The 12,637-nt window shown below is 34.0% G+C and overlaps 1 protein-coding gene across 1 annotated transcript in view; it reads right to left on the reverse strand.

Annotated features, from left to right (window-relative positions):
* Positions 1–12,637, reverse strand: part of KCNH8 (potassium voltage-gated channel subfamily H member 8) — a 173,326-nt gene that overhangs the window by 68,280 nt on the left and 92,409 nt on the right. The window contains exon 6 of the mRNA XM_056484401.1: positions 2,506–2,663. Within this exon, the coding sequence (XP_056340376.1) occupies positions 2,506–2,663 (158 nt within the window). The remainder of the gene's footprint in view (positions 1–2,505; positions 2,664–12,637) is intronic.

The following is a 12,637-nucleotide window of genomic DNA, read 5'->3' on the forward strand; positions in this document are numbered from 1 at the left end:
TTATGCCCACAGATATAAAATCATCAAAATTTTCTGTTTTGTTGATCGTTTTAGACTAGCTGGGTTAACCTTTTTCTGTCAAAAGGACAGGGACAGAATTTTATCTGAGACTAACACAAACTCAATCAGCATAGTCCTGAGAAGTATTGACAAAAAATAAAGTTGCTACAAGCTAGTGATGAAATTCTCTGCTTGAATCATCTCCTACATAAAAAATGAATTAATGAAGAAACAGGACGCATTTTAAGAAATTACTAGTGGGAGAGATTTTTAATCATTCTTTGTCCACGTGGTTTGTTGCTTTTCCTCAAAAAAATTATACTCTTGCTCTACAACCATTGATAGCTACTCAAAAAGGTAGTTCAATGGTTAGTGGCCTGGTTCTCATGGCAACATCTGAAACCATATTTCCCCAAATTAAGGGATCCTTTATGCCAGATGAACACAAGGAGCTGGGGTCTCAGCATGCACTGAGGATAGGCAGGAATGTGCCTGTGCTCTCAGATCTCCAAAGAGTCCCTGATTTTAACAGTAGGGCAGAATCCTGGCGAGGTGTAAAGGCAGTAGAGCCAACTCATACAGTTTAACTTCTGTTTCTTTTGAAATAGATACAAAGATAGCAAAAGACTCCACAGCATTTACAAGCACTCTGTCTCCATCAGTCTCCAGCTGGGCTATGACATATATGTGCCATACATACATACATTGGTAGGTATGTATGGCAGTATACTTATGGCTTGCGGAATTTAGAGCGTCCCTAAAGGTTTGGCCTTTTGAGCAGCAAAAGGAGTGAGATGCTCCCTGATGCCCCTTCTCACCGTTCGGTTGAGGCAACATCTGAAAGTCGATGAAGTGAAAATCTGAGAACAGACATGAGGAAATGGCTCATTAAATCATGAAGTCTGAAAACAGTGTCCTGTGATTAACACCTCCCCCCGCTCTTGAAACAGTAAAGTCATTGTTATCTTGAGGTTTATATTAACAGTTGCCAAGTCTTGTCATGACAGGAGATATGATATAGTAAGGCACTGTGTTCCCATCAAGGAATCAAACAGAGGTCTTATTAAGGGAAAAAGTTTAAAACTATGACAGGAGATGTGTATTAATCATATTATGGCAGCATTTTTAACAATGTGACATTTTAACTGTAAAATAATCATTGCATAGTACTTTCCTTTCCAGAATTAAGTATGGAAAGCTTATCAGTCCTTCCAATGGGGGCAAAAATATGTTGTTTTCAGGTTTTTCAATTTTCTCTTTGACAGGAAAAGTAAAATGGTTAATTGAATGAAAAACATTAATAGAAATAAAACCAACAGCATTATGCTGGCTGGTTTGATTGTAAGGGATAAACTAGATAGTAACGTATTTAAATAGATTACCCGCCTTTTATAAAGAAACAGTGAACAGTGTAAAACTATTAACTATCAGGTTTAAAAATCATCTTCACTAGCATTAGATTGATGGTTCTTTATGTAATAAATGACATGAAATGGTAGTTCACTGAAGGAAATGCAATTAAATGATAAAATCAAACACAATACTTTACATAGAACCCTTCCTGATCAGTGTTTCTGGGGGTTTTTTTCTGATATGTGTTTATCCTATCATCTCTGTACTTGTCTGTAACTCACTTATAATGAAGTTAAGATTAAGTGCATCTGTTTATGAAAGATCAATATTCTTGGAATTAGGAAATGGATGGCTGAAAACCTTAGTCCTTCATCTTTTGAAAATCCACAAAATTAAGAAACCTCTGCTGACAATTTTTCAAAAACTTCTGGTTCAGAGGGGCAGAAGGTGTTTGCATTTTTGTGGGGGTGGGGGGGAAATCTTTTGCTTGTTTGTTTATTTCAATTTTGCTTAGTAGCTCCTTACTCTACAAGAACCAATAGGGTTAGCAGAATAAAAATATTTGTCTTAGTATAAATAAGCCAATGCAAATGTAGCCCATCATGATTGTGACATTGCCTAATTTTAGAACAAACATTTTCAAAGGAGATTAAGCTTTTTGTCATTACATTCCTAAAAAAAAACAAAAAAAAAGTGAGTCGAAACTAAAGCCAAAGTAAATGACAATTGTAAGCAATACATGTTAGAACATACAAAAATTAGTAGTCGTGCTGTAACTTGTTCACTACAATTCCCAGAAGTAAAGAGAAAGAGAATTCCTGGCTAAATAAACATGTTGACCATAACAACGATTTGCTTTACTACAGCAAAAATTTATGAGTCTTGAAATATTAAGGACGGAATTTATGTACCATAACAAAGCAAAAGCCATAGCAAACTGTATTTGAATAGAGTAATTAGACACAAAGCAAACATAGATGCAACTGTTTGCAAAGCAAAGATAATTGGTTAAAACATTGGTACACCCAGGGTGAAAATACACCACAAAGCTGCAAAAGACACCTAGTTAATTCAGTTTAAATCTCCAGATCTGGGAAAAAAAACCCACATCCACAAACCCAAAAGCAGTTAAGAAGATGGGTTAGTACTTACCACAGTGACGTTGAAAGCATAAAGAAGATCAAAAGGAAGTGCAGCAATTAAGTCAATGATAAACCATGTAGTCACATAGTGGATACAAATAGATCTTGCTTCAAATATCACCTGGCCAGACTTGCTGACATATGTTGTTCGGAAATTTAAGATAATATCTGCTTGACAAAGAATGAACAGAATCAGGACAGTGATTTCTAAATTCCTGGGTACAACACCAGGAATCCAGCATAACCCTGATTAATTTTCTTTTGCATTATAAATACCAGATAAATAATCTAATACAGAAACAAAACAAAAAAAAACATAGTGGTAAGAGATGCACATACAAGAAATTAAACTAATGAATGCTTTATTCCTTTCAAAGAGTAAACAGAATGTCTAAAACATTCATCACTCACTGATTTAAAAGGGGGTTTGAATTTAAAAACAACATCTACATACATTGATCTTTAAACTGTAAAAATATTGATATTTTTCAAAATTAAGAAACAAGGGTATAATTTTTGTCCATACAATTTATTTACATTTATTTGGAAATAAAAATAATTTATTGTTTTATTAAAAATGTGTGATTTAAGCTTTTTTAGTTATAGCTACTTAGCACAGATGACAAATGTCATCCTCAAGGATAACTGGTTTTTTATCAAGTGAAAAATGCTGAACACTCTTGAAAAAAAAATGCTTTTTGGGGTATGCTGATATGAATTGCTTGGTGGCTTGTATATTTTGTATGTTCCCATCTAACATTCCAGGATGCGTGTCTTTCAATATGAGATATACTTCTGGCGTGTCTTGCCAAAACACATTAGCACTTGGAAAAAAACTCAGGTCTTGACAACAGAGTCTCAATTATTTTCATGTCCTACAAGACAAAGACTATAATCTGTCCTCAAGCTACGCTCCCTGTTTCTACCAACATTAGTGAGAACTACTTGTGTAACTTCTACAGTGTCAGAAAAGAGTGCAGCCAACCATTAAGGCTGGTGTTTTACAGCAAGATAGCTTTAGGGGAAAAAAAAGATTGATTTGCATTTCTCCCTAGAAGTCCTTTAGGTAGGGTATGCTAAGACTGCATAAAGTATGACCTTTTCTTGAAGCCTGCTAACCATAATATATAAGAAGACAGGAAACAATCTTTTCTCCCTCACTGAGGGCAAAGAGAAGAGAGAGGTACAGCTCACAGAGAAAATCAAGTTGGATCATTTGGGGTATTAGAAAAGATTCCTTTAGGATAAATTTTGATCAAATCCCAAGTTCTAATGTTCTGGGTATGAAAAATTAATTTCCCAGGTTTCACTTGCAGAAAATTTTATGCTGTCTTCTGCAGCTTGAAGCTAGAACAGCTTGCTATGATCATTTGCTATGCTGGTTAAGCTGTACTTGCTAGTAATAAACTGTGGTATTTGCAACAGTTTGACCTGTCACTCAGCTGAATCAAGTCTTCTAAATTAATGAAATCTTCAGGGAATTTCTCAGTTTTTTTGGCACAGTGTTGATCCTGAAATTTTTTTTAGGATTAGTGCAAAACCGTAATGCCAAGTGACCTAGAAGGATATTGGAGGGTATCTGGTTCCATAGACTCAGGTCTTGCAGGTTGTAATTGGTTTGTGGTTTAAGAGCTAATGTTTTCATTCAACGAGGTCCTCAGGCTGAATACAACACATAAGTAAAATGAGAAATATAATCATTTCAGATTACCTCATGAAGTAGTCTCAGCTGACCCTGCATTCTTAAAGCTACAAAAATGCTGTGAAATTTTCAATAATGCAGTCAAGATGGGAATATAACATAATTTAATATGGTTCATAATGAGCAAGGGAGTGAGTTTAACTCCACATGCACTTTGAAGTTGGTTACTAGTCACATTTCCAGCTCAGTCACATACAGAACATCTTCATGAAGACTTGTTTCATAGAGATAAGAAAGATAAAGATATTTGCATCACTAGTATTTTGAAACTTCTCATTTATCTCACAAACTCCAAAGTGTAGTTATCAAAGTCAGAAGAAGTATTTGCTTATTTATTGCCCATTAACATCTCTGAAACAACTAAAGCTGTAACAGAAAAGGAGATAAAACTTGCTTAAAATGTAAGTACATCCAGTACACCAAAGGCTTATCAATGTGCATATGCAATTCACTGGTCAAGATTGAAGAGATTAGAGGTTTTTCTGCACTGCATCCTTTTCTGCTTTCCTATCAAAGCAATTTAGGGCAACAGCCAGATAATAGCTATATATAAAAAAAAAAATCGGAAATGCTAAGTGCTTCTTTCTGCATGCAGCTTATTAGATAAAAGTCCAGAGGGCAGGAAGTAAATGTGATCCATCTTGTATTTCTTGACAACTTTCTGAGCTATAGTTGAGTGTAAAGAGTTTCCTCATCTGGGCAATCTTATTTACAGCTTTACTGCTGTACTAAGTACTTACTGAGAAAACTGTAAGGGAAAAAAAAAAAAAAAGAACTCCTAAGGTAAAAAAACTTCTAAGAGCACAACAAAATCTTTAACACAATTTTAGAATAGACTATTTGTTCTGATAGATTTTACTATTTGTAGCAATCATATATTATATATACAGGTTTTTTTTAAAACTTCTGTTTTAAAAGAAGACTTTCTCCTCTTTTTAAAATAAATGTTTTCTTATCATTAATAATATCTTCTGAAAATATGAATGTACTATTTAATATTTTAGTAATTGCTTGTTTATCTTACTGTGCAGTAGCCTCTACGAATTGATGACCATTGAAAGAATAATCTGAAATTCAACAGAAGCATCAATAATGTAAAATCTGGAATCTTCAGTGATTCCAGACAAATTGAGAGCTTCAAAACTAATGGTTTTCTCTAGTGCTGAGTTTGCTCCAAACGCTCTGAGATGAGGTGAGTTTTAATAATTTCCTACAACACGAAGGGCAACAATTGTGTTTATACCTGTAAACCAGGCGAGAGGGATGTCAATCTCTGAGCTGATTCTTAAATCATTTAGGAAATGATGAATATATTTAGATAATTACTGGGTTAAAATTTTTCTACAAGAGATACATTTGAATATACTATCTTTAAGTTTGCTCTAACAAAAACTTCAGCCTGTGCAAACTTCTTGTTTAAAGCTCTGTTTGATATGTTTCTTTCAGGCTGGGACAAAGACTGCAATCTCTCTCCTCCTTTAGCACCTCTCATAACACAAAACCCAAACATTAATAGAAAAGGTTATTACTAAAGAAAAAAAAATTCTGAATTTACTTTATAACAAATTTTTTTAATGTGAGATAAGAAAGCATCACTTAAACTGGTCTTGTGAGCCACACATCATGTGCTCTTCAAATCAGAATAGTGCATTCAAATTTCTCTGATATGAGAAATGTCATTACAAAGTTACTCAAAACTAAAGCGGGAGGAACAGCAGAACATATCAAACTGCTTAACTCATTACAGCTGTCTGGAAGCACAGCACACACAAATCTAAAATACTATATTTTTCTTGATGCAGAGAGGGAAAAAAGAGTAAAATGTCTTTAATTTTGTCTTCATTAGGAAGAACTTGGGTTCTTATTTTGTTACATAATTAAATTTCAGTTCAAATTAGAAAGAAAAAAGTCAGGATTCAAGCAAATTAAAGTTCAATATAAAGTCTAGACTTTCTTAATGACTTTAAGAAAAGTCCCTAAATAATGTTTAACTACATGGCCTTTTTCACAAGACTTACACTGTGTTTAACACAGATAGAGTTGTGCTGAGAAACACCAATGTGTCTTAAACCAGTCATGATCTCCTCCTTCCCCACTCATTTCTGTACACACTGCTGTGTCTGAACTTTGAGCAAAGAGTGTCAGTCTTCCAAGCAGTGAGTTATTTCTTTTTCTGTTGAACACAAAAGTAAACTTGACCTGAGAGCACCCAACAGGGAGAACCCAAGATGTCCAATTTCAAAAGGCTTGGAACTAGGAATCAAATCACCCTTGCACACTGTGTAGGAAAATGGGCTTCTGCTCCACACACTCTCTGATCACAGCTCCCTGCCGATGCAATCACTTTCTCTTTTTGAGTCCTGTTCCTGCCCTGCAGACTGATCACCTTTCCCTACCAACCCAACCCAACACAGACCAGAAGCCCCTTTAGGCACTAAGCCCTTAAGATGCATGCAGAGATAATAAACAGTGAACTTGTGAGACTATGACTCTGATTTTTCCCCTGGCTGGATCCCATGGCTAATTAGCTCCATCTGACTGGATTCTCTCAGTCTGTTATTTCCACTACTGGTAACGTATGGGCATACACTCCTTAAAAAAAAATTTGTAAGAAATGTGATATCTCTTAAACTCATGCAAAGATACACTGAAAGATTATATATTTTTTATAAAAACAAACCCCAGTTTTTTCAGCCGGGAAATGTATTTAAAATTGTTATCTATATACAGTTGCAGTTCCTAATTTATTTACATATCTTGCTCCCATTAAACCCCTACATAGTATTCACAGTAGTAAACACCAGAACACTGGGACTATCATTACCCAAAAGTCTTCAAAGTTTGTAATTATCATGGCTACATGGGTCTGTGATATTTTCACTCCAAACACCTCTAGCCAATAGCATGATATAACTGGAAAGCTCTAAACAATTACTTTCCTTATTTAAGTGTTCTAATGGCTTTTACTCATGTATTGGTGACTATTTTCTATTTCACAAGCTTCCAGTGTGAAATCCACTTCCTAGCAATGCTCGATTCCTAAGAAAAGCCAACTTATTTCATAGCTGGGCATAAAAGAGCTGGGACATCTAAGCAAGTTCATAATGTTTTGAAACTGGTGATCTCTCTTGGACTAAAGCTCTGTATGACTTTCTACATCCTTGACCCTTGCCTCTCTCTAGATTTCTCTTATGCCACACATTCCCACACAGACACATTCACCTAGTGAATGGTACAAAAACACCAATTCGAACTGGTGTTCAACAAAGGGAAAAAAAAAATGATGAAAAAATGGAGGTTGCTTAGTACATAATGCAGATTGGTCTCCTAAATTATATAAAAGGAACAAAACCCACAAACTGATAGTCATCAAGCTAACCTATTAATCAAGATGTTTTCCAATACAATACACCTTGTAAAACTTTAAAAGCACAATATGTGTTTTGTATAGTCTCAATTACTAATCCCTCTTAAAAAATAGATATCTAGAGGCCAGCTGAGCCACTTTACCCATAAATAGGATTATTTTACCTGAAGCAGCTGATTTCCCTGTGACATGTTTTTTCTCTCTTTAGGCTTGATTGTTAAAAAATAAATCCTGCTTGGATTAAACATATGATCAAGTTATAGCAGAATAACAAATCAGGATTAGTCAGGTGATTCAATAGCTGCCCATGACAAAGCCTTAAACTTCAGAAAATGGAATTTAATATATCTCAGTTTAATTGTCTTTCACTGGGAGCTAAATGAAATTGAAAAACCCTGTGCCTTTAGGGCAAGTGGCATACATATAAGAAGTGATGTTTTATTAGACTGCAGTCATTCAGACCTGTGCTTAAGAACTAGATGATTTAGGTATGTTAACCCCATTGAATTTCACAGAAGACAGTTTTCTACATTATCTCCCTCTCCTAGATGGTATGACTGACTCATCTCTAATTTCTTGTATTTTTTTTCACTTTTCTTTATGTGATTGGTTGTCCTTAGCTAGTAATATTTTCCCCAAAGTCCAGGCTCTTTTATCTATCTGATTGTTTTAGCAAATTGTATTTAATGATAAGAAGGATGATGATATTAGAATCTGGCCAGAGAGCTTTTAGGAAAGTTTTTAGAAAATGTAAGTGCCATATTGTTTGAAGAAGAATTTATCTGTCCCTATATAAACTCTTATTTTTTCTATTCTTCTGCTGAGATAAACATAGATGTTCCTAACAAATTGCCTAGGAACAATTTATTCAAATGAAAGTGTGATTTTTCAGTTCAGTAATTTCCTTCCAGACATCTAAAATCACAATTAGCTTGATGACTTTCTTTCAGGGGCTGACATGTTCAGGTGAGGGAGAAGGAATTTGGTTTATGTAGGAAAAGAAAGTAATGCTCATATTATTGCATAAGAACTTGAGCCACTATGAAATCAAATAAAATTTACAAGAAAAAAAAAGCACAGCAGAGGTTAAGTACCACTAAATTAGCTACTAAAATGTAGGGATTTTATGTAATAAATATATAAAATATAATCAAACGCACACTACATAAATAATATAATCAAAATTATGTCTCAATAAAAGCCTATTGCAGCTGCTGGAGGAACAGTATTTTTTCTTCTATTTTAGAAAGTTATATCAAATGGTGAACGTATTTTAAGTAACAACCAATGCAAACTAGAGAAAAATAGTAGTGAAAACCTAGACCTGTTTGAGAAAGAAATCACTGGTGTCCATGGTGAAGGAAAATTACAGTTTTAGGAAAGAAACACTATTAGGAACTTTAGTTCCTTTTTAGTAAATAATGTCATGTCATTACAAGAGAAGCTAATAATAATCTCATAGAAAATCCAGATGTGTTCAATACATACTTCTTATCTAATTTTGGACTGAAGCAGTAAAACAAGGTTGTGTCATATTACAAGCTAAATTACAATCCAGTGTATATAATAAGAGTCAGGAGGTAGCAAAAACCAAACAGTTAATGAGATGTAAATTCTGCAGGTTGATGAAAAAAACCTCCAAAATAGAAATGTGTAGTTTACAAGCCATAAGTACAGTTGTAGATTCTTTAAGGTCTTTGAAGAAGAGTTGATGTCCTTCAGGAAAACGTGCTTTATCCGAATGCAGTTTCTTTACTACATGTGTTAAAAATGACATCTTTTATTTAAGATTCAACTAGGTGGTAACAATTTCTAGTTCTTGTCAGAATCTTAGAAAACTGAAAGATCATACAAAACTACATATAACTGAAGTCTCAGGTGTAACAGTGAGAAGAAAGAAGTTGGACCAAATGATGAACTGCTAAAACTGAAAGAAATTAAGTATCCCGAGATATGAGGTCTAGATCCTAATGGACTTGATATCTAGAATGGAATATCAAGATCCATCATTGTACTGCTAGGATGGTGTTTCGTTAAGTAGAAAAATTTGTTCTCTTCCACTGCTTAAACAGAAAAAGAAAATCTCATTGAGGAGTATTATCATTAAATATAATTATGGAAAGGGATTAGAATTAGCCCTTAAGCAACTGTAGATTTAAAAATGTAAAATGGCTATCAAGTATACCTCTCCCTCCTATTTTCCTTTGGGTGCAGCCCCAAATAGAATTTTCTCCTGGTCACTAGCACTTCAGAATATTGTGCCAATAATCCTATTTCGTTTGTGTGGGCAGTCACAGAGTCTGGAAAACACATTTTAGAGCCACATTATACCACCATTGAAAAAAGCTCTTTTTTAGAAGTCTTGTGGTTTAGCTGGACAACTAGAATTCAGATGAACAACAGGAACATGGTTAAGAGCTACAAATTCTTAAAATCTTTACCACAATTCACATGATATTATGTAACATGATGGGCATCTGAATAAGAGATTTCTGCTAGCATGGAGTAACTATTACTCAGAGACTTTTTGCTGTTAAAGTCACAGTTGAACACACTGAGCTGTTTTACCTGAAATATCTCCAGTGAGAGGAGTTTATTTACCATTTGACCATGTTGCTTATCACTGCACAGTACATGAGGAGTGGCACAGTCCCTGTCCTAAGGCAGTGCTATGATGTATGTTCTCAGCCTTGATTCATTCAAGTTCGTCAAATAATCAACATTTTCAGTGATTTTAATGGACGAAAATCCATTTTGGGGCATGATGGATCGTAGCAGAACTGACTCCCAAAATCCATCTGTAACTGACAGTCTGATTTGCTTTTCCTTATTATTTGTTTTTACAGTGGAAAGTAATGTGACATCAAAGCTACATCCAAGTGGAAATACTGTTTTTTGGGGGTAAATTATCTATCAGTATAAAAAAAAAAAAGAAATCTGAAGGCATCTCATGAGTGGGTATTTTTATAACAAAAGTCACTTTCTCCAGAAGGAGATGGCCAATGATAATGCACTAACATGTTCTGTTATATCAAACATCATACTTTGGCTGCTGTTGATGTGAATCACCAATGTCAAGACAGAGGGGTTACTTCTTTCACCTGCTTCTTTGATTTTTAGCCTTTGAAGTTTGCCCTTTTTAGTTGCATTCTTTGACTCTGAAGGTGTTAAACTGTGATTAGTTAATCTCAGTCCCTTAGCAGCTGACACACCAGAAAAGCATCACATATCATGACCATTATAATAACATACTAAACTGGAAAGACTTTTTGTGCTGTATCTTTTGGAAACTGACCCAATCCCCGAACATATTGAATAGCTAAAATATGTTTTATTGAATTTTCTACAAAGGAAGCTACAGGTTTTGGAGTCTTGAAAGAAAAGCAAAGAATTTGAAATATCTCTGAAAAATGAACTATTAGCTCAGCTTTGAAAAGAAGCTAGTATGTGTGCCTGCAGAATTGTGAAAGTTTCTACATGGGCAATTTTCTAAATAGAACCTGCAAAAATATAACAGAAAGAAGTAATTCCAAAGAGTGGAGAAACCTCAATCATATGATGTAACTTTTCACTAAATTCAACTTGTGTGAAGCAGACATGGTTGTTGGGTACTTCATGAACAGATTTTACTTCACACAAATGTTGCAGAGAACAAAGTAAAGCTCAAATCATTAAAATATTCATTGGGCAGTGGCATAACTGCTTCATTCACTTCCAATTTTTGAGCAGTTAAGAAGAAAAATCTGAAATATTTTTCTCAGAACTCACCCCATGCAGTTTGACATCAATTCACATAGACAATAGTCATAAATCATACAAAAAAGGGAAAAAGACCACATGCTAATTCAAAAGAAGTGTGGTAAACTATTAAACATCAAATAATTTCCTTGGAAATTACCTAGATTGTTAATTAAAATACTTTAATCTTACTGAAAAATACAACATTGTATTACCATTGTATTATAGGATAGTAAATGAAAAATACAACTTTTGATTTTAGCTCTAATGAAGAGGAGTTAGTAGAGGCAATACAAGTAAAATTTTCAGGGTGCCTCCATTACCATAATATTCTATCTACCTGAAGATACAGAAATACTTCCATGAAATAATCTCTTGTGGCTTACACTTTTCTGCCTTAGGTCAGGGTTGATGATTTTGTGCTTGGAAACAGCATCTTGTGTGCAGACAAGCATGTCTTCTCCTTACAAGTATGCAAGGAAGGTTATTGGAAAAATTGTCAACATTACTGTGGTCTATATTTTGCACTTTACATAATCCATAGACCATGAACATTTTCTTTTGATCTTCTCCTTCAAATATTAGGTGTATTAACAATGAGAGTCTATCTGTTTACATGCTGGTTCATATGCAATCACAGATGAGACCATTTGTTGCTTAGAAATAAATTCCCAGATATAATTTCAAACCACTCTCTTGGTTCTTTCGTGAATTTTAGAATATTACAGTCTGAAACCACACTTTCAAAATTCAAAACACTGCCATTTCTCAAAATGTGGAAGTTTTCTTACATGTGTGGTTCCCAGACATAGAAATTATTTTATATGACTTTCTGTGCATTTGCAAAGATAGGAAATGAGATATATATATATATATATATAATAATGAAAAAGAAGATGAAAGAAAAAAGAAAACAAGCCTTTCATTTTGAAGCAATCTAATAAAATTTATAGCATTTAATATTTCCTCATCTTATTCCAACAAATTTCATTCAACATATATTATTTTCAGTACAATAATATGTACACTTGAATGACTAAGTCATGAATGATTACATTAATTTCTACAAGGTTTATACCACAGTTTTAAGTCTCTACATATTAAATGTGTGAGACTCAAGAAATTCATATGATTTAAGACAGTTTTTGAAAGATTTTGAGTCATTGTTGCTTTTAAACATTCTGCTTTAAAAATAAAAAAGAATCACTGATAAAACAGTGATTATTATTGTTAAATATTATTTAATGGGGGATAGAGAGAGAAATATACATACAAAGAAAGGGAATTTTAGTGTAAATCAAGATCAGTTCTCTCTCTTGAAAGTGTAAGCCATAG

This window comes from Oenanthe melanoleuca, chromosome 2, assembly GCF_029582105.1.
Source record: "Oenanthe melanoleuca isolate GR-GAL-2019-014 chromosome 2, OMel1.0, whole genome shotgun sequence".
Taxonomy (NCBI): Eukaryota; Metazoa; Chordata; class Aves; order Passeriformes; family Muscicapidae; genus Oenanthe; species Oenanthe melanoleuca.